Source organism: Pan paniscus, chromosome 8 (genome assembly GCF_029289425.2).
Source record: "Pan paniscus chromosome 8, NHGRI_mPanPan1-v2.0_pri, whole genome shotgun sequence".
Lineage (NCBI taxonomy): Eukaryota > Metazoa > Chordata > Mammalia > Primates > Hominidae > Pan > Pan paniscus.
Window position 1 is genome coordinate 114,290,057 of NC_073257.2, and position 20,622 is coordinate 114,310,678.

The 20,622-nt window shown below is 60.0% G+C and overlaps 2 protein-coding genes across 8 annotated transcripts; one reads left to right on the forward strand and one right to left on the reverse strand.

Moving 5' to 3' along the window:
• Positions 1-64: 64 nt before the first annotated feature.
• Positions 65-17,384, reverse strand: PSD (pleckstrin and Sec7 domain containing). 5 transcript variants are annotated; one of them, XM_057298992.1, is made up of 18 exons: positions 17,311-17,384; positions 16,138-16,196; positions 13,850-14,586; positions 13,482-13,584; positions 12,327-12,693; positions 11,233-11,661; positions 9,845-10,039; positions 9,611-9,691; positions 9,171-9,283; positions 8,503-8,561; positions 8,303-8,392; positions 4,667-4,710; positions 2,792-2,982; positions 2,629-2,699; positions 2,344-2,501; positions 2,029-2,173; positions 1,288-1,431; positions 65-876 (listed from the first exon to the last, which is right to left on the reverse strand). In XM_057298992.1, the coding sequence occupies exons 3-18, from the start codon at positions 14,501-14,503 to the stop codon at positions 646-648; spliced, it is 3,075 nt and encodes a 1,024-aa protein (XP_057154975.1). In that variant the 5' UTR covers positions 14,504-14,586; positions 16,138-16,196; positions 17,311-17,384; the 3' UTR covers positions 65-645. The 5 variants fall into 5 exon arrangements, 4 of the variants coding, with proteins under 4 accessions (XP_057154975.1, XP_003825568.2, XP_034787265.1 ...); XM_003825520.5 differs by lacking the exon at positions 17,311-17,384 and adding an exon at positions 17,093-17,163; XM_034931374.3 differs by lacking the exon at positions 17,311-17,384 and adding an exon at positions 16,456-16,538.
• Positions 16,683-20,577, forward strand: FBXL15 (F-box and leucine rich repeat protein 15). 3 transcript variants are annotated; one of them, XM_003825518.5, is made up of 5 exons: positions 16,683-16,851; positions 18,492-18,622; positions 18,794-18,947; positions 19,228-19,733; positions 20,245-20,577. In XM_003825518.5, exons 2-5 carry the CDS (start codon positions 18,570-18,572, stop codon positions 20,432-20,434), a joined length of 903 nt encoding a protein of 300 aa, XP_003825566.1. In that variant the 5' UTR covers positions 16,683-16,851; positions 18,492-18,569; the 3' UTR covers positions 20,435-20,577. The 3 variants fall into 3 exon arrangements, with proteins under 3 accessions (XP_003825566.1, XP_008949094.1, XP_008949095.1); XM_008950846.6 differs by lacking the exon at positions 16,683-16,851 and adding an exon at positions 17,152-17,739; XM_008950847.6 differs by lacking the exon at positions 16,683-16,851 and adding an exon at positions 18,236-18,397.
• Positions 20,578-20,622: the final 45 nt, after the last annotated feature.

Consider the following 20,622-nt stretch of genomic DNA (forward strand, 5'->3'; position numbering starts at 1 on the left):
GAACCAGCTACCCACCCTGCCCACATGCCAGGCATGGTGAGAAGAGAAGGAGGAGGCCCAGCCAGCAAGTCCAGAGCAGTTTTAATGGGGGTGGAGGCTGTACAAAGGGCAAGGCCCACTGAAGCGGGGGAAAGCCAGGCCGTGCTGCCCCCGGCCCAGGTATGGGGCCTTGGCATGGACGCCCTTCCTCCACCTCCAGCAAGAGAAAGAGTAAGCCCTTGGGGAGGACGGAGGGGAAACCAGCTCAGCCCCAAATCCTGGTCTCTGTCCAAGCCAGGCCCCAGGACAGAGGGGGACTGATGGTGTCAGGGTGGGGGTGGTCTCAGCAGAAAGCAGAAACGGCATCAGGCCTCTCCCACACAAAAAAAAAGCATCAAAAGTTCAGGGGCGCTAGCCCCTCCCGCCCCCGCCCACCCTGTACGAAAAAGTGCAAAACATTATCACAAAAAGGGGCTCTCGGAGGTGCCCCTAGCCTAGGCTCCTGAGGCCCAGGCCCCAGCCCTGCCCTGCCCCGGACACCGCGTCCGGCGCGGTCGGGCCCTAGGCCGGGAGGCCCTCGTGGGTGGCCCGAGGCCGGCCCGGGCTCAGGCAGGGCCATGTCATCCTTCAGGTGCCCAGCAGGCACTCCCCACCCTAAACCTCATCTCAGGGCTTCCGCCGCCTACTGCCTGCCCCTGGCCGAGGCTCTGAGCTGTGACGCTGAGCCCGGGGCTGGCTGGAGGGTTTGGGCTGCAGGGAGGGACTGGAGTGAGAAGGAGGGAGTCCATCCTCCGTGCTCCCGGCCTGGGCCAGTGCTGCCTCCACTGCATCCAGCTCCTCACTGCCTGCCTTCAGCTTGACCCGAAGCAGCGCTGCATAGGTGCTGTAGCGGGATTTCTGAGGTAGAGGGGCAGGGGCTGTGAGAGCCTCTTCTCTGCCTTCTGCCCACCCCACCATCTGGACCAGGGAGGGCCGCCAGCAGGGCAGAAGATGGCAGGTGCCCACCCAGGACTGTGAGATGGTCCCATGCGGGCTGGTGCCCCCTCTGGGCTCTCCTGGGACCATCATCTATAACCTAATGTGTCTTGAGCCTTTACTAGAGCTGGGGAAATGGCACGCTTGACACATGCCTCACCTCGAGACCCCAGTGGATGTCAAATGTTATCCTTGTTGCACAGAGGAGGAAACTGAGGCTTAGATTAAGCAACCTGCCCAAGGACCTCCGGCCGGTTCCACTGTTAGAGTTCATGCCCTTCACCCTAGTATGGGCCTGCGTGTGTGGACAGAGGGGCAGACAGGGAGGCTCACCTCAAACTCCAGGTAGGCCTCCTTCTGCCGCTGCTCTTCAGCCTCCTTGCCCCGGCCCTTCTTGCCCAGCTGGGCGGCCCGGTGCTCCCGCAGCTCACTTGCCATGGCCTTCAGCTTGGCCTCGTGGGTCCGCACCTGCTCCTCCTAGCGGCCAGGGGGAGGCATGGTCATGGTCACTCTGCCCTATACAGTGCCTCTGCAGATTTTTAAAAAGATGCCCCTTCCAGCCGGGCGCAGTGGCTCACGCCTGTAATTCCAGCACTTTGGGAGGCCAAGGCGGGCGGATCACGAGGTCAGGAGATCGAGACCATCCTGGCTAACACGGTGAAACCCTGCCTCTACTAAAAATATAAAAAATTAGCCAGGCGTGGTGGCAGGTGCCTGTAGTCCCAGCTACTCAGGAGGCTGGGGCAGGAGAATGGCGTGAACCCGGGAGGCGGAGCTTGCAGTGAGCTGAGATCGCGCCACGGCACTCCCACCTGGGCAACAGAGCGAGACTCCATCTCAAAAAAAAAAAAAAAAAAGATGCCCCTTCCTTTGGACAAACAAAGCACTATGTTTGGGTTCCCAGCCGGCAAGCGGGACCCAGTGGGGGCTGGATTTCAGCCCCTGCTCACCCCTGTGGCCAGCATCCTGGTGCAGGGGACATCTCCACGATCACACGCAGCAGCCTTGAGTGCAGTGGGCCTGAGCCTAACACCCTCCATCCCACTGGCACTAGGTGGACAGAGCTTGGGCTACCTGGGAGAGGCGGGTGGCAGCGCTGGGCAGGAGAGGGCGGCTGAACTTCTTTTGGGAGCTAACAGCAGCTGGGAAGGGGGGCGCAGAGAACATAGCGGCTACTACATTGATGCGAGTGATCCAGGACTGCATCTGCTCCAGGCTCCTGGGGAGAAAGCACAGCCCTTTGGGACCTGGGCCCAGGGTTTCTGTCCCAGGATGCCAGTCCTGGCTCAAGTGTGGCCTGAGAAAGAATGAAGAAATCCAGGGACAGGGAGGGGAGCAGGATGGGAGGTGGGGGAAGGGGTCCGGGATGGGCAGGAGGAGGGCACTCACGGGGCCTGGAAGAGGAAGACCCGCCAGTCAGCTGTGCGCAGGTAGAAGACGTGGGGCCTCTTGCTGTAGTCACTGGCACGAGTGGCCAGGGCATGGTGGATGCTGATGGCATTCTTGAGCTCCGTCTCTGAAAGGGCCTTCCCAGGCTTGTACTCCTCCTGCAGGAGTGTCCATCTTGTCCTGGCTCCAAATGCAGCCTGGCCCAGCCCCTCCTATTCCCACCCATCACCCCACACCCACCAGCCAACTCAGTCCCAGCCCCAGCCCCCTGGCCTGACCCCGCACCTTCTGCAGGTAGAGGATCATGCCCTTGAGGATCCCGTGGAAGCTCTTCCAGCCCCGCTTGCCCCGAGGTGCTGCGGGGAGAGAAGACAGGTCAGGGGGCCCTGGAACAGGCCCACTCCCATCCATCCCCTAGACGCCCGCCCCCCGCAGCTCGGCCACATACTCTTCCTGCAGTCAGGGTCTGCGTGCACCTTTCGCACCAGGGCCCCGTGCTTGTAGACGGCAGCCCCAGGCTCGGGAGTCAGGTCCAGGAAAGGGCTGGAGCCACTGCCACTGCCCCCGCTGATCCGCTTGATGACCTTGGGGTTGGGGTCGGCCAACTCAGACAGAGAGCGTCTCAGCTCCTCCTCGTCTCTGCAGGTGTGATCACCTCAGAGGGGGCTGGCCATGGAGCCGCGACCCCCGCTTCAGTTCTGGCCTCTGCTCGCCCTGGAAAAGCTCCCCCAGTGTTTGTGGCTTGGGGGGCTCAACCTGAGGGTCCTGCCATGTCTCCCGTCTCAGATCAGGCCTCCACAATGTGTAGCTGTGCCTCCTCAGAGCAGGGCACCTCCCTCAGAGCTCCCCAGCCTAGAGCCACCACTGTCCCTTCCTCCCAGCAAGTAGGGCCAGCACTATCCTCTCCATTGCTGCACACCTGCAGCCCTCACACCCTTCTCCACCAGGACAGCCCCGGGCCTGCCTCCGCTGGCTCAACCACATCCAGCTCCAGGCTTTGCTCACGGTTTGTGGGCTAAGTGGTAGGAGATGGAAGAAGTAGTTTCCTAGTGCCGCCCCCACCCCAACCCCATACATCCTGGTCTACAGGCTCAGTCAGATACAAAATTTCGGATTCTATCTTGTCACTCCCTTGCTCAAGAACCTGTGGTAGTTCCCTGTTACTTCCCATGTGGAGCCTACACTGCATCTCCCCCAACAGTGTTTTTCTCCGTCCCAGCCAGGCCTGCCTCCCTTGGTCCCCCACCCCATACTCATTTCAGCCACCACACCTTTGCCTCCCAAATTCCAGCTTCCCCTTTCCTCTTCCCAAATGTTGCCCCAACTTCATGGCCCCAGTCTCAACCCTCCAAAAACCTTCCCTGATCTCCCCCTGCACCCTAATCCTGAGCTGCACCTCCCCTGAGATCTCCAATGACTGGGAACTCCCAGCTAACTGGACAGTGAGGGAGTCTCAGTGGATAACGGCAAATTTGAATGATCTATGAACTGTGAAGATAAGGCCTCTACCCTCAGACTGGGGACCCCAAGGCCCAAACTGGATTTCTTCCCTCAGACTAGAAGACTAGACTCTTCCAAGACTTACTTATGAGTCTCTGTGTTTCTTTTTTCTTTTTTTTTTTTTTTTTGAGACGGAGTCTCTCTGTCACCCAGGCTGGAGTGCAGTGGCGGGATCTCGGCTCACTGCAAGCTCCACCTCCCGGGTTCACAGCATTCTCCTGCCTCAGCCTCCTGAGTAGCTGAGACTACAGGTGCGTGCCACCACACCCAGCTAATTTTTTGTGTTTTTAGTGGAGACGGTTTCACTGTTTTAGCCAGGATGGTCTTGATCTCCTGACCTCGTGATCCGCCCGCCTTGGCCTCCCAAAGTGCTGGGATTACAGGCGTGAGCCACCTCGCCTGGCCGAGTATCTATGTTTCTATTGGAGCCTTCCAAGAACAGACAGCATGGTTACTTGTTTTGTTCTGTGACATCTGGGCTCCCTAGGACCTGTGTGGGCCTCTTGTGCTGCTGGTCAAGGCCCTGCTTCCAGAGGCTTCTGCTTTCCCACTCAGGTTGCCAGGGGACCTCCCTTTGATGTTTCAGCACCTCTCCTCCCACCCCAACCCACTTGTCATAACAACCCAGCTAGAGACAAGATACAGAACCCCAAATCCAGGCAGACATCTCCAAAGAAGGAAGTGAGGCAGCCTCACTGCCTCTCATGGCCTCTCACTCCCCTCCCCTACCCCCACCCAGGGCCTACCCCAGCTCTCTCAGCCTCCCCAGGCAGCCCCTTCCCCATGCCCCATCCTAGCCCCACCACGCAGCCCCGGGACTCACATGGCCCACTGCAGCTTCTCATTCTTGATGGAGCTGTACAAGGCCTGGGGGGTGGGGGGAACAAATTAGGGGGTTGTGGGTCAGTACCGCAGTGTCAGAGCTTAGAGCCTTCCCCTCTAACTTGAGAGATGAGCCAGAACTAAGGGGAAAGGGCAGCAAGATATAATGACCAAAAATACAGGCTCCAGAATGGAGACCCAGACCCGGCTCCACCACCTGAGCTGCATGACTTCGGGCAAGTATCCATGGAGAGGAACAAACGTAGTAACATGTGGGCACAGGCAGTTAGCACAGGGCATCCCAGCACAAGGCTGACGCACAGTAAATGGTTGTTGCTATTATTATCTTTATTGTTGTTAAGGGGCTGTCCTGCTCAGATCCTGGGCTGGAGAAGCACAGCCCTGGAGGGAATGGGAAAAGCAGCCCAAGAAATTCCCCTTCCCCCAACCACGCGCTCTGGCCTGTTTCCACAGGATGAGCCCACACATAGCATATGGGGAAACTGCAACCCCAGGATAGGGGACTCACCCTCTCAGCACTTTCCTTCGCTAATAGAGAATACACTATCATGGCTCCCAACACCAAGACAAGCTGAGGCCTCCCCCTAACCCTGACAGCCCCACCAAGCCAAATGCCAGGGTGGTCCAACGCCCTGCCCACGTGCACACTTTGTCACTGGAGAGTGAACACTCCTCTAAAAAGCAGTGATTTTAGCTTCCAATCCCTGCATAGCCCAAACTCTGTGCGATGTGAACCAGCCACTTCCCCTCTGTGCAGTTGGCCTGGGGACATTTGGGGGTCCTGGGGTGGTCAGAAGAGAGAATAGGCTCCAGGAGTGGCATGGGGTCCCCTCTTCTCCAGAGTGGTCTGGAACATGGGTCCACACCAGCACCTCCAACTGTGGGGTACTTCCGTCAGCCTGTCCGTGAGTGGGTGTGTCCCCAGCATGTGCATGTTGGGCTAAGTGTGTGGCGTGTGATGCTGCCTGCATGTGAGCTGGGTGCAGTGGTGACGTAGGCACCTTCCCTGTGATGGGACACAGCCTCCCCTTCACTCCTCCCAACAAACCACAGTCTCTGACTCTCTCACTGCCCACAGCCATGCCCAGCCACAAGGCAAACCAGGCATCCCAACTGGGCACACACTGTTCACACCCTATCTGGGGATGGGTGTACCCCACAGCCTCCAACCCCCACTCCACCGCCCCCAGCACAACCAAGGCAAATCAACACATAGACCTTCCAGCACACACCCAGACGAAACCCAGCATGGCTCAGACCCTTAACCCTCACTCCCCAACTCTCTGGCCAGAAAGCGGAAGTGGCCACCAAGATCCAACCTGCAATCCTTGCCTCCAGCCTTCTAGTTCATCCCCTGCCCTGTCTCAGGACCCCCTTCGGCCCACCATCACACCTCATTCGAGGGCCCTGAACCCCATCGGTGGGCCGCAAGTCATATTCAATCTAGAAAAGCCTCTTCGGTTTTTGAGGCCCACCTTGGCCCCAGGGTCTGTGCCCTCCCTGCCCCCCCAGCCCGTGCCCGCCTCTGGCTGTCCATGACCTCTGTCCCTACCAGGCTCCGCCCTCGGTTGGCACCGCCCTCGGTGCCTCCCACAAGCCGCCCCCTCGGTCGCCCCCCAGCCTGGCGTGGGCCGCGGCCCCAACGCCCTCACCGCCTTTTTCTTCTTGCGGCTCTGCAGGCGGCTGACCACCAGGTCGGTGTAGAGCACGGGCTTGAGGCTGCGCGAGCGCTGCGGCCAGCCGTAGCACAGGGTCTCCGCGCCGCGGTGGGTGCGCCCGTAGCGCACGGAGCACAGCGAGCGCGAGCGCAGCCGCCCGGCGCTGCTGTGGATGCTGTTGACGCCGATCATGCTGGCCCGGCCGGCGCGCCGCGGCCCCCGGCCATGCCCCCGTCCGCCCTCGGCCCCCGGGCCGCCCGGACGGCCCGCGGACCGCTCCCCCGACAGCCAGCGCGAGCGGCGCGGCCCGGCCCGAGCCGGCCCGGCTCTCACGGACGCACGGAGTGCGCGGCGGCGGCGGCGGCGCTGTCTGCTCTGCGGCTTGGCTAGAGCGGGAGGGGGGCGCCGACGGGAAAGGGAGGGCGAGGGCTGGGGGCGGGGACCGCATGAAATGGAGGCGCCCGATCGCGAAGGGGGCCCTCCCCGCGCGGCCACGGGGAGGAGCCTGGGGAGGCCAGCGTGGGTGGCATCTCCAGGGAGGCTGAGAGCGCAGCTAGGCCTGGGGCTGTGACGCTGGGCGGACCCGGCAGGGTCTGGAACTCCCTTCTGGCTTGTCTGGGTTGGGGTGGTGGGAGGGGAGAGGTCGGACCGCTTCCCTGCAGCCCTTTTCCACTGAGCCAAGAGGGGCCTCGAGGGAGGACGGAGGCAGGGAAGGAACAGCCCTGGCCTCATCCAGCTCACCCGCGGTTACCCCACCCATATATAGATCTGAAGTCACGTAACACACCTCGATTCTGACATACACCCCAACAAACCAGACGCACCAGTTCACGGTCACCCCAACTCGCAGACACTACCCATTCAGATGGACACTTCAAAACTTAGAATCTTTAGCTCACAAAGATACACCCCCTACTCAGAGGCATATGGCATACCTCAGACACGGCCAATTCGAAGATGTACACCCCACCACACATAAACATCCAGCCTACACCCCAACTCAAACACACACTCTGAATCGTAAGCCCTAAAGCACAAACACACCAAGCCATACAAACCCTTGATTCACGACGCCCGGGCACACAGATGCAACTCAACTCAAGCACACACCCCAGCTCACCATGGACGTTCCCTCTCAGATATACCCCAAACTCAGAAGCCCAGCACCCCAAGCTCACAGAAACGCCCTAGGACAATCCTGTGCTGTTACATGTATGTAGTGGAGCAGAGACACCTTTGTCCTAGCCTGGGGGTTTCTTCAAGTGAGTCCAGGCCTCTCTAGATAAACTACCACCAGATCGGGGAGAGGAGTGAACCCACTGGACGAGCCACTCCCTTCTCCTACCGGCACCAGCCCCTACGTATCTGAGCCCTCGGCTGCGGGCCATGGAGCTGGCGCCTGGGAACGGGACCTGCTCACAGGGAGCCAGAAAGCAGTTTCTAGCTCCAGCTTTGCGCTAACTCGCTGCCAGACCTTGGAAAAGCTTAGTCCCTCTCAGGCCCCTCTCCCTCCGGGTTCCTGCAGCGCAGCAGCACCGGGAAGGTCTTTTTGGCTGTCCACCCGGCGGGGGAGCAGTGTGGAGTGTACCCCCATCCAATCCCTGTCCCGTGCAGGGACCCCCGCAACTCCCGCCTTCCACCCCAGCGCACACTGGAGGAGGGGAACTGAAGGCAAACGCAGGGGCCGGGGCCGCCTGCTCGCGTTTTCCAGAGCCGGGTCCCCTCCCCCGCCGTGCGCAGTCGCGACCACACGCATGTGCGCATGTTCCGGGAGAGCCTGCGCTTGGGGCCTGGGGAGGGGGCGGTCCCCAGGCTGAGTCACGAGAGCCCGGGCTTCCGTGGCAGGAGCCGGGGGTCGGCAAGCCCCAGCCCTGCCCTCCCTCCGACTCTGGACTCCGTCGCCGACTGGGTCCTCCATCCTTCCCCTCCAGCGACTTCTACCCTGCCCCGCCCCCCACCTTGAGCAGCTCCCTAGGGAAGTCGCCGCCATCATTGAGGCCCTCCAGGTTCCCGATGAAGTCCCCGCAGGTCATGCGCTTCCCGATGTTCTAAGGAAGGGAACGGAGGCCTGTGAGTTTGGAGGGCCCTTGGCCTCCCAGGTCCTGCATGTCTGGCCAGGGGTTTGTTTTCCGGCTCCTGCCCGCCCGCCTCCACTCACATGGCCGTGGAGATCCGTGTTGAGCAGCATGAGCGCACAGGTCAGCGTGTGGGCGCCGTCTAGGGGAGAGCTGACTTTCAGCCTTGGCTGCCTCCCAGGGACCCTTCCCACAGCCATCTTCCCCAACCTCCCATTTCATCCCCACCCCCTTTGGCCGGCAACTTCCTACCTCCTGAACCCCGCTAGTGAACCCTCCCCACAAAGAGCTCCTCTTCCAGCAGATCCGTCAGCAAGGACCTATACCTCTTCTCAGGACCCGTCCCTGGCTCCCTCAAGTACTGAGGGCTAGTTGCCCCAACGTACTAGTTGCCCCAACGTTCCCTTGCCTCTAAGCCTGGACCACGAGAAAGTGAACCGCAACACAGTCCTGTAGACCAGTGCAGCCAAACAGAATCCCCTCTCCAGCCAAGCACTGGCCTGCACAGGCATGCAAACTCCTGCCTCTTCACAACACACTCAACCCTAGCAATATGCCTGCCCACATGTATAGTTCCACATACATGCAGCCATGACAGCGCTGTCTGCACACATTCAAGTTCACATGCCTACACGCATGTACATCCATTCCCTGCTGTACACACACTCATGCTGCTGTACACACACACAGGGCCCAGCCCATTTTGCCACTGTGGCCAGCTAAGGACACCCCTGCTCTCGGAACTCCTCACCCTCTGAGGACAGGGCTTCAGGATTGCACTGGAAGTATCGCTGGGAGAAGTGGGCCAGCACGCGCTCTCGTTCCTGGGTCTCACCCATTAAGGCCAGCTCCTTCAGAAACACCCTGGGGAAGGGGCAAGAGAGGGTTGCCTAGCAACCAGGAGTTTCCAGCCTCTGTCTCTGGGGTGACAGGTGGCTTTGAGAGTACAGCAGCTGGGGTGGGAAGGGGAGGAGAGAAAGGGGATGAGGGTATGCACCCTGACCCTTCACCCATCACCCCTACCCAAGGTCCCTTTACCAGGCAGCTCTGGCCCTTGGCCATGCCCAGCCATCTTGGGAAGGGTGATGTCAGGACGGCTTGTGGGGGACAGAGGGGCTCAAAGGAGGCATCCTGGGGCCCTAACACGAACCCCGGAGAGTGGGGGCTGTCCTCCAAGGGGTCAACACCCACCTGAGAGCTTGGTCCAGAGTCATGCCCGTGAAGACAAAGAACTTGAGGTACTCCCCAGCCACCAGTTTGCTGAAGTCATTGCTGTGGGCAGGGCAGAGAGACAGGTAGGGTCTCAAGGGGAAGTGCAGGGGGTCAGGTGGGGATTACCCAATGACCAGGGGACATTAGATGGAGAGCTGCCTTCAGGATGCATTCCCTCTGCCCCCATCCTCAGTCCCAGCCTAGTGGCTTTACTTCTTGCCCAGGTGCCGGGCCACATCGGCCTTCCTGAAGCCATCTAGTCGGTACAGCCTCTTGGCCAGGCGCTGCGCAGCCTCCAGGTCCGCTTTCTGCCCATTGGACAAGGTGTCTGTGCTTCCCAGGGCCAGCCGCTCTGTGCTGTCCAGCTCTGAGTCTGAGTCGGACACCAGCTGGCTCAGGGGTGGTTCGCTGCCGGAGTAGAACACCAGCTCAGGCTGGGGCAGGGTCCTTAGGAGCCATCCAGACCCTCCTTCTGCCTCCAGGCCCAGAAGATGGAGAAGGGGAGGGAGTGGAGGGACATGGGGAAAGCATTTTTCTTTTTTCCAGGGAAGGAGATTAGATTCTCTCCATCAGCCTACTCCATCATTACCACCTCTCTGTGGAAGTCCTGCCTCAAATCTAACCCACATCCGTCTTGCTGCTGTGGGAGTTCTGGCTGCTTCCTCAAGCTCCCAGGGGCCTACATTTGCTATTAGACATAGATTATCTGTTCCCACCCTGGCCCTACACAGAACATAGTCCTTTGTCTCTTAGACTATGGACAAAGCTGGAATAGATGGGCTACCACGGAGGAACTGTGGAGGGCCAGGGAAAGATTTGAGGGCAGCAGGGATACTGGTCCGAAGGCTTTCCCCCTCCTGCTTTTTAGGGAGAGGAGCCTCTCCTTGGTGCTCCCCCTCTGCCCACACAGAAGCAGGCTCTGGAGTTAGGGGGTTAAGGGTCGGGGTGCATACCCTCATTCCCTTTCTTTCCTCCCCTTCCCACCCCAGCTGCTCTATTCGCAAAGCCACCTGTCACCCCAGAGACAGAGGCCGGAAACTCCTGGTTGCTAGGCAACCCGGTCTCCCTGGCCACCCCCTCCTGTTGCCATGGCTTCCATGACTGAGAGGGTAGCTGGCAGAGGGGAGAGCAGAAAGGTTAGACTGTGAAAGGACTTCCTGGAGCTGGACGAGAGATGCCTGATTAGGCAGGGGTGACATGGGAGGGAGGCAGTGGGAGAGGCTGGTGGCTGCATCTTTGGTGAAGCCTTCAGGCTGGGTGAGGGTAAGGTCACAAGAATTCTGAGCAGGCTAAAGACTCTGCCAAGGGAAGATAGGGCCCTCCAGGAGAGCAAGAAGGGTATTCTCCTGGGATCCTTCAATGCTGAATCATGCTTTCTCAAGCCACTGGACTTGAGACCAAGAGGGATGCTGTGAGGGACTCTCCCTCACAGCTAATGGCAGTAGTCCTCCAAATAGGAAAACAGGATCTGCATCCCTTAACCACCCCTACTCAGGGGTCAGGAATATAAACCAATCCTCACACTCAGGATCTGTCCCTTACAGCAGCTGTTTCTGGAGCCCTGGGGGCCTCAAGTCTGAGGGACAAAAGGAATTACTTACCTGCCAAGGGGTGCTGCCCCCAGCCCAAGGCTGTCCTCTGAGTGGCAGGGACTAGGGGGCTCCCTCCCTGGGGCCAGCTTGGCTCTGGCCTCTGCCTCCTCCTCCTCCCCTCTCTGTGTCCAAGGACCATCAGCAGCAGAGCTGGTACCAGAATCCGGTTCAAGAGGGGCAAGTGGGGCAGGAGCTGGTGGGTCGGGCCGGGGTGCAGGGGGTTGGGGAGGCAGCTCAAAGGTGAAGAAGGGGCTCTGGGTTGGGCCAGGTGAGGCCAAGGCCTCCAGCGAGGCGAGGCTGGTATAGGAGGTGCCTTTGGCCCGGTGTGACTCCAGGATGGCTTCGAACACACAACTGAAAGAGTCAGGCCCATCAGCCGAGGGGCTGGTCCCAGGTAGAAAGGGCACAGGCGACTTGAGAGGCATCCGGCTCCCTGGCCTGCAGGGGCAGGGAGAATCTCTGATTAGGGGCCCAGATCACAGGGCTGGGGCAGGATTTCACTGAACTCTCACACTGACTCTGCTAAGGGGATTATCATCCCCTTTTCACTGGCTCCAGCCCACTAACAAAAAAGAGCCTCTAGGGTAGGGCGCCAAGCTATTCAGTGCCCCCTGGGGCACACCAGCCCTACCAGTCCCCAGCACCCCATCCCCTCCCTCCCTGCTAATCTCCCTTTCTCCTCCTTTTCCCTGATCCGCTTCCCTCCTGCCATCCCATTTCTATTTCTAGCAACATCTTAGGAGAAGATGAGGCTCCAAGCGACACTGGGGTGTGAGACGGAAAGGAATGTCCCCACACTCCCCACTCTCCCACCAGGATCCAGGATCCGGACTCATGCTCCTGTGTTCCTGGGCTTGACTGTGGCCTCTGGCCTCTCACCCTGCCCCCTGTTCTGCTAGAACCCCTGGCCTCTTTGCTCCCCACATCCCCAGTGTTCTGCCAAGCCTCAGGCCTCTGTCTAGAATCTCCTGCTATACACACTGCCCCGCCAGCCCCACACCCATCTCTATCCCAGGCCCTTCGAGCCCGGCTCTGCCTGTGGGCCAGTGCGAAGGAGCAAGCCGCTTCCCTCTCCCACTTCCCCCTCCCACTTCCCTACTCACCGGGCCCCTTCAGAGGCCTCAAACACCTCGTCGTCCACATCTTCTTCCCCACCTGCCTCATCGTCGTCCTCATCCTCATTGCCACTGCCGAGGCTGGGATGAGGGCCAGGGCGTGGGCCGGGCCGTGGGGCAGGTGGGTGGGCAGTGCCTGGTGGGCCCTCAGAGCTGGGCTGACTTTCGATGGCCGAGTCGGCCTCCTCCCGCTCAGCCAGCACCTCATCGATGTCAGTCTCGCGGTAGCACCTCAGGGGCACCGTGTCCAGGTCTGTCTCGGAGTACTTGGCTGCTCGCCCCACAGCCACCCCAGAGCCCTGCCTTGAGCCCACCCCAGGTGGAGATGGGGGGGCCTGCTCTGGGGGCTTAGCACCTGTAGTGTGCATAGGCATCCAGGTCAGGAGGTTATCCACGTCAGCTCCCTGTCCTAATTCTGCTCTAGGATCTCTGCCCACTGCCTCATATTGACAGGAAGTTCTTTCACTGTCTAGCCACCATTCCTCCTGCTACATACTTAGCTTGTTCCTGGTGCCAGTGGAGCTCATTTTAAATCAAGTTCTTGTCAAATGGCTTTGAGGAGCTGGGGGAAGACCAGCCTTTTTCTTTCTTTTTTATTTATTTATTTATTTTTTTTGAGACAGGGTCTCACTGTGTCACTGAGGCTGAAGTGCAGTGGTGCAATCATAACTCACTGCAGCCTTGACTGCCTGGACTCAAGGGATCCTCCCACCCAACCTCCCCAGTAGCTGGGACTATAGGTGCACACCACTACATCCAGCTAATTAAATTTTTGGTAGAGACTTGCTATGTTGTCCAGGCTAGTCTTGGACTCCTGGCTTTGAGCAGTCCTCCTGCCTTGGCCTCCCAAAATACTGGGGCCACTGAGCCCTGCTGAGCCTCTTTTCTACTCCATGGAATGCCCCTCAATATCCTTCTGTCCCCTCCCTCCATTACTCAGCTTCCTCCAGGTGCCCCGCCCAGTCCTATCCTCCAGCCTCCCATCATAGCGCAGATGGAAAGATTGAGGCCTGGGGAGACATTGGCTGACTCAAGAGCCAATTCCAAGGATTGGGGGAAGTTTGAAGGAGGGCTCCCTACTGAGCCTCAGCTGCTGTGGGGAAGGCCCTGCCCTGTTCTCCCTGCCTCAGTCCCAGGCCTTACCTGAGCTGGGGGGGTCCAAGGAGCCATAGAAGAATTCCCATTTGGCTCTAGCAATTCTCTGGGCATGAGAGGAGACTTCCCGGGGGGAGGACCAGGTATCCCCCTGAGCCAACGAGGGAGACACAGGCACCCAGAGATAAAGCCAGACATACAAGGACACAAGAATATGGGACAGAAACAGAAATTAAAACATGCATCGACAGAGATGGAGGTTCAGAGACACAGAGACAAACACAGAGGGCAAGAGAGAGGCAGATTTAGAACAGATTAAAGGATTCAGAGTGAACAGCAGACAAGCCCATGTCTGACAGGAGGCTGAGCCTTGCCCCTTCACTGGGGGCCCAGGGAGCCCAGGGGAAGTTGCATACCTGGTTCAGGAATCCAGTGTCAGCAGGTCCTCCGAAGAGTGTGGCCAGGCGCTCAGGGGGGCCCCCCAGCCCATTGGGGAGAGAGGAGTAAAGGCCATCTGCTCCAACCTGGGGTGGGGCTGGCGGCCCATGTACAAGGTTCCGGCTGCCAGGTAGGGCCGAGCCTCCTCTGGCGGGGAGTGGGTCTGATGTGGATGCTTCCAGCCGTAACTTCCGGTTGGAGCCAGGCCCAAGGGCTGGGGTGGGCCTGGGAGGAGAAACCCCACCCAGATCCCAGCTCCGACTCAAGCCCCCTGGAGCAGGTAGCCCATTCAGTGGCCTCACACTGGCCTTCTCCACAAAGCGGAAGATGACCACAGAGCTCTGGGCCCCGGGTGGGGGCTGCCCAGTGGGTGAAGAGGGTGCCCAGGGTGAGGGAGCAACACGGGGTGAGGGGGGGCCACGCAGAGGTGTACAGGGTGCTGTCACACGTCCCAGTTCCCGGCCTCGAGGACCTGGACCTGCCACTCGCCGTAGCAAGGAGCCTGTGCTGCCATACATGCTGGCTGGGGGGCTCTGGGGCACCGGGCCTTCGGGGAGCCAGCGGCGTGGGCATCGTGGTGGGGAGATGGCACAGTCGCCTTCCGAGCAGAAGCGCATGGCACCCTGGGCCATGCTGGGGCCGGGGGTCAGGCTGGGGGGGCAGGGATGGCGAGGCCAGGCGGGGAGTAAGGGGGCTGCATGCTCTTCAGACAGGCCTGTAAGAGAGGAAGGGGAGCATGGGGTGAACTGCCAAGGAGTTAGATGGATAGGACAGCAGAGATAGGGAAGGGAAAGTTGGCTAGGGCCTCTGAGTATCAGGGACCTAGCTCACCCTGGTAATATGGGATCATTGATCCCACGCCTGGGGACTACTTCCATAGAGGCCTGACGAGAAAAGACTTATACACCCAGTGGGCCCCTGGCTCCTTTCCTTCTGCCTGAGGCCCTGAGCATCACCCTGGGAGGAGAGAGGAAGCAACTTCAGAAGTTGAGTGAGCCCGGAGTTCTTATGGCACTTTGGAGCTACTTCTAGAATAGGGGAAGTTGGTACCCCACCCTCTGGAAAAGGGGTGTCAGCCAGCTGTCACCATCATACAGCCCTGTGACCCCTATAGTCTCTCTTATGGAGGCCCCTCACTCAGGGAAGGGAAACTCAGGCCTCCTGGAAGGAGAGGGAAGAGGAACAGGTGTTTATATAGGGATGCTGAAGGGCTGAGAGGCACAGCATGGAAGTGGGGAGAAAAGCCTGAGCAGAGGCTCCTACCCCCAATATATACATACTGAGTGGGAAAGGGACATTCTTCTTTTTTTTTTTTTGAGACGGAGTTTCGCCCCTGCTGCCCAGGCTGGAGTGGAATGGCGCTATCTCAGCTCACTGCAACCTCCGCCTCCCAAGTTCAAGTGATTCTCCTGCCTCAGACTCCTGAATAGCTTGGATTACAGGCGCTCAGCACTACGCCTGGCTAATTTTTGTATTTTTAGTAGAGACGGAGTTTCACCATGTTGTCCAGGCTAGTTTCGAACTCCTGACCTCAGGGGATCCACCCACTTTGGCCTCCCAAAGTGCTGGGATTACAGGCGTGAGCCACCGCACCCGGCCAGGGACATTCTTTTCTTCATACAGGTACAGACAGGCACCTACACACACACACACACACACACACGCGCACACACACATACATAAGGACAAATATGTCAGTACACAGTTAAACACATTCATAGGAAACACCCTCTGGCACACACACACACACACACACTGCTCAAAGACACACCCTCATGCACTCACAGTCATAACAAGTATGTGTGTAATGAAAAGGCACATGCTTGTTTTACACACACACCATCATCAAACAGGAACACACAAAGAGGTACCCAAATATATACACAGGCTGTCATTCTCCAGTGCACACAGAGGTCCAGGTGTATCAGACACTCACAGAGACCTACTGCTCACAGTCACATACACATACAGATGTACACATACAGATGTACACACTCAAGCAGGGACACATACCGTCCCCTCCCCCCCACCTACTGGGGTCTCTTGAGGGGAATCTGCACCATATTCCTCTCCTCTCCCTCTCTCCCCAGGGGTAAGACAGATCCCGCCCAGGAGAGACCATAACCAGGTAAAGGGGCCTCTGGTGGCAATGCAGGGGAGGGGCACATGTCAGGAGTAGCAACCCTGCCAGGCAGGTTCCGGAAGCTCAACGGGGTCCCAGCGCATACCCGGTGCAGCCCCAACTCAATGCCACCTCAGTACTCACCGCTGCTCGCCCAGAGCTGAGACCGAGGAGAGACAGAGGAGAGGCTGGGCCCAGCTGAGCTGTGAAGGCAGCGCGGCTCCCGTTTGCTCCAGGCCCGCCCGCCTCTCAGTCCCTCCCCCTACCCCCTACGCGCCGCTCAGGCAACGCTAATCCCCCCCACCCCCCGCCCTCTCCCAGGGCCCAGAGCCCCGGAGGCTGCCAGCCCCCCTTGTCGCTAGGTCCCCGCTGGGCTCTCCCGCCAACCTAAGACCCGCCCCAGACAAGGAGGAGGGCGCATGGAACCCCTGGTTCTATTCCCCAGACCCTCACGTGCCCCACCCCACTTGTGTCCACGTCTCTCTCGCCCACCGCCCCTTGAGCCACACGTAAGGCCCGGCTGCACACGCGTGTCCCGCTCCAGACCCCACGCGTGTCTCTAGGAGGCTGCCACATGACCTGTTACATGCCACACGCGCTCCCGCCCCCACGAGCACGCGGCCGCGCCAAGCACACGGTATGGGTGTAGACTGGACCCGCCCCCTAAATCCAGGAGACCATCAACTATGTAAAGGAGATCTAGGGAACACCGTCTTGAACCCGCCAGGGGTTTTGAGTCTCGGACCCAGGAGATCCAACCCTGACCACCCTCCCAGGATGCAGCAGGGGGATGTTAAATCAGACTTCAGGAAGAACTTCCTTGCTGCCTGAGTTAGGTGTCGTCACGCCTGCCCAGGGGTAAGAGGTTAGACGGGATGAACTAGGGACCGGAAGACGTGGGGGACCGGCAACCCTTGTGCCCTTGGCCAGGGTAGAAGGGGGCCCTGCTATTTTAAGAAAGAGCCGCTGGAGTTACTATGGCAACTACTCTCTTTGGGAGGGCCAGGGCGGGCAGATGGTGACCTCGGAAGGAAGAAGGGGTCTGTTCGGGCAGTCAGGGGCCGCGAGGACGTGCGAGGCGGGGGCGCGCGGGGCTCACCGAGGGGAGGGGCGGCGCGGACTCCGCGTGGTGCTGAAGGGGACAGCGCCAGATTTGTCGCACTGCGCAGGCGCAGAGGCGCGAACAAAGAGGGGAGGGGGACGAGGCGCGCGGCCGGAGGTGGTGCGCGCTCACGTGGCTCTATCTTTGCAGGGGTCTGTCCTCCCAGCTACCCCCTCCCTAAGCAGGCTGAGGAAGAAGAGATAGCAAGCCCTCACCTAACTTGACCCCTTTCTTGTCTTTCCCCGCTGCTAGCTTCTCCCTTCTCGCTGCCTTGCGGGGTGGGGAAACGTGGAAGGAATTCTGGGAAAACCAGATGTCTGGGTTCTCTATTCCCGTCTGGCTTGATTCTGGACAAGGGGCTTCCTCTCCAGGGCCTCGGTTTCCCCATCTTTAAAATGGAGTGATAGCATAGACCTGCCCACCTTTCAGAGGTGCCCGAAGCCTTGACGAGATAACAGATGAGAAGTGGTTTTCGTTGTGATGAGCCAGCTGAAGCGGTTGCACCGAAGGAGCGCCAGACCGTCAGCGGTGCAGTGGCTCTCGCGTCCTTCACATCCCCCCACACCCATCCCGTGGATGATGGGGGAAGGCACTACTCCTGGGGTTCCCCGAAGCGGATCCTGGGACTGGGACCTGGGGACGCGGTGAGAGGCAGCCCTGAAGCTGAGTCCAGAGGTCTGGGGCGTCATTGTCCCAGGGCGGACCCAGCCCCAGACCCTACAACTAAACCCAAGGCCAGCCGAGAAGCACTACCCCTGGCGGGCTGAGCTGAGCTCTCATTCTTCTTAGGACTCTGGACCTTTGGAGGAAATGAAAGGGACCCAGTTGGAAATATAGTCTTTCTTCGCGCCCCCTACATCTCTCTCCCCCTGCGGAAACGCGGCCCAAACTGTTACGAAGTGGTAGAGGCTGGATAGCTCTTCATAATTAATCAGGAATGGGAGGTTTGAGCAGGTTTACTTGATGAGGGAAACATTATAGCCTCGCCAATTCATTCATTATTTCAACAATTACTTATTGAACACCTGCTACGTGGCAGACAGTAAGAGCCTGGATAGTTTCTCCCCGTTTTTCAAAGTCGCTAAACGCGACCAGAGGGCAGAGGAGAGGCCGGTAACCTAGGAGTCCTGGCTCCGCCCCCTCCGCGTTTGGCCTTGCCTGCTCCTCCCACCACCACTTCGCTCAGAGGCGGCTACTGGCTCAAGAGGACGACAGAAGCCAGTCTCTGATGCCCACCGCATTCTCCAGCTTCAGGCCTCAAGCCCTGTAGCCGAGAAGGCGAGGCCTAATGTTACACCACCGGTCTGTTCCGCCTCCGTTTCGGGGTCCACCCGAAAAGCTTTCAGATCGGATCCTCGGTGAGACGGCACTCGATTAAATAGGTCTGTCTCTACAGGCCAAGGAGGCGGGTTTGGTGCGGCCACTCCAAGGCCAAAGCGAGAAAATCTTACTGCGCACGCGCAATAGACAGCCGATGGAGCCACCGATGGAGCCGTCCGGAGGGGAGCAAGAGCCCGGAGCCGTCAGGTACCGAGCACCGGAGGGGCCGAGAGGGAAGAGGAACCTGAGGGAGGGGAGCCGAGCCGGGGCTGGGTCTGGGGGCCGCTCTTGGGAGCTGGGGCGCAGGAACATAACGGAGGCGGACTCGCAGGTAATAGTGGCCCCGGGACGCCAGTGCCAACGCCCCTTTACTCGCAGGTTCCTGGACCTGCCCTGGGAAGACGTGCTGCTCCCACACGTCCTGAACCGGGTCCCGCTGCGCCAGCTGCTCCGGCTGCAGCGCGTTAGCCGGGCCTTCCGGTCGCTGGTGCAGCTTCACTTGGCCGGGCTGCGTCGCTTCGATGCCGCGCAGGTGAGCCGGGGGCTGAAGCCCCGCCCCTGCCTAGGTACCGCCCCGCCTCTAGCCCAGCCCCCAGCCTCGCAGTATGGCCTTCTGGACCCCCTTGGGCCGCCGGGGCTGCCCGGGAAGGGATCCACGCACCAAAGGGCAAATACTGGGTAGCGACTCAGAGGGAAAGTGGGGTCTCTCCTGGGAGAGCAGGAGGCTGCCAGAAAAGAACTCAGGTCAGGGGTGCATAGGCGGCTGAGGAGTGCGGGACGGGCTGAGAGTTGGGGTGCCTCCCCGCCCGCAGGTGGGTACGCAGATCCCGCGGGCCGCATTGGCCCGGCTGCTGCGGGATGCCGAGGGGCTGCAGGAGCTGGCACTGGCGCCGTGTCACGAATGGCTGTCAGACGAGGACCTGGTGCCGGTGCTGGCGCGGAATCCGCAGCTGCGGAGTGTGGCGTTGGGCGGCTGCGGGCAACTGAGTCGCCGGGCGCTTGGGGCGCTGGCCGAGGGCTGCCCACGCCTGCAGCGCCTGTCGCTCGCGCACTGTGACTGGGTGGACGGGCTGGCGCTGCGCGGCCTCGCTGATCGCTGCCCGGCCCTGGAGGAGCTGGATCTCACCGCCTGCCGCCAGCTCAAGGACGAGGCCATCGTGTACCTGGCGCAGAGGCGCGGCGCTGGTCTCCGCAGCCTCTCTCTGGCCGTCAACGCCAACGTGGGGGACGCCGCGGTTCAAGAGTTGGCTCGGAACTGCCCAGAACTCCAGCACCTTGACCTCACCGGCTGCCTCCGCGTCGGAAGCGACGGTGTCAGGTGCCTGGGCCTGATAGGGCGGGAGGAGGGCAGTCACTTAGCCTCTGCTGGTATGGGGCGGGCTGTAGGTGTTAAAAGGCCGGACTGAGGGTTCTGAATCTTCCTGCAAACCACAGCACCCCCATTCTGAACAGAAAGGGCCTCTAGGATTGCCTAGGCCAGAGAGCCCATAGTTTAAAAACTTTTTTCAACCAATGTTTACACATTGGGAGATTTCACATGGAAAGTCGACTTCTGGCTTTTCTTCAACAAGGGGGAGATCTTGCAATCCTAGGCGGAGCTGAGGGCCAGGTTCCCCCCTTAAATGAGACAGGAAGTCTCCAGCTCACTGGAAGCCAATCCAGGCGCCTCCCTTGTGTAGGGACGGAAAAAGTATGCCCCTGCCCCGAGCTGGAGGGAGACCGGGATTTTGCCGGAGCCAGTCCGAGGCTGAGTGAGCCCGGGCCTCCACCTTACCCCACCAAAGGTATGGTGGCCTCATGTCCCTAGCCTCACCCTGCTCCTCCCTCAGGACATTGGCCGAGTACTGCCCCGTGCTGCGCTCGCTGCGGGTGCGGCACTGCCACCATGTGGCGGAGTCCAGCCTGAGCCGCTTGCGGAAGCGCGGCGTGGACATCGACGTGGAGCCGCCGCTGCACCAGGCCCTGGTGCTGCTGCAGGATATGGCGGGCTTCGCACCTTTTGTCAACCTGCAGGTCTGACCCGCCTGCCAATCGGAGCACAGCTGGACTGTGTGGCTGGGGCCTGACACTGAGCTGTAGGGAAACTGAACTGTGGGGACCTCTGGTGAGAGGCCAGTGCCCTGCCCCACCCTGGAGCTTCAAATAAAGAGCTTTTTACCCCCTCTTGCCTGGTGCTGCCCTGTTGAAGATAGGGGATTCGAGGTTGG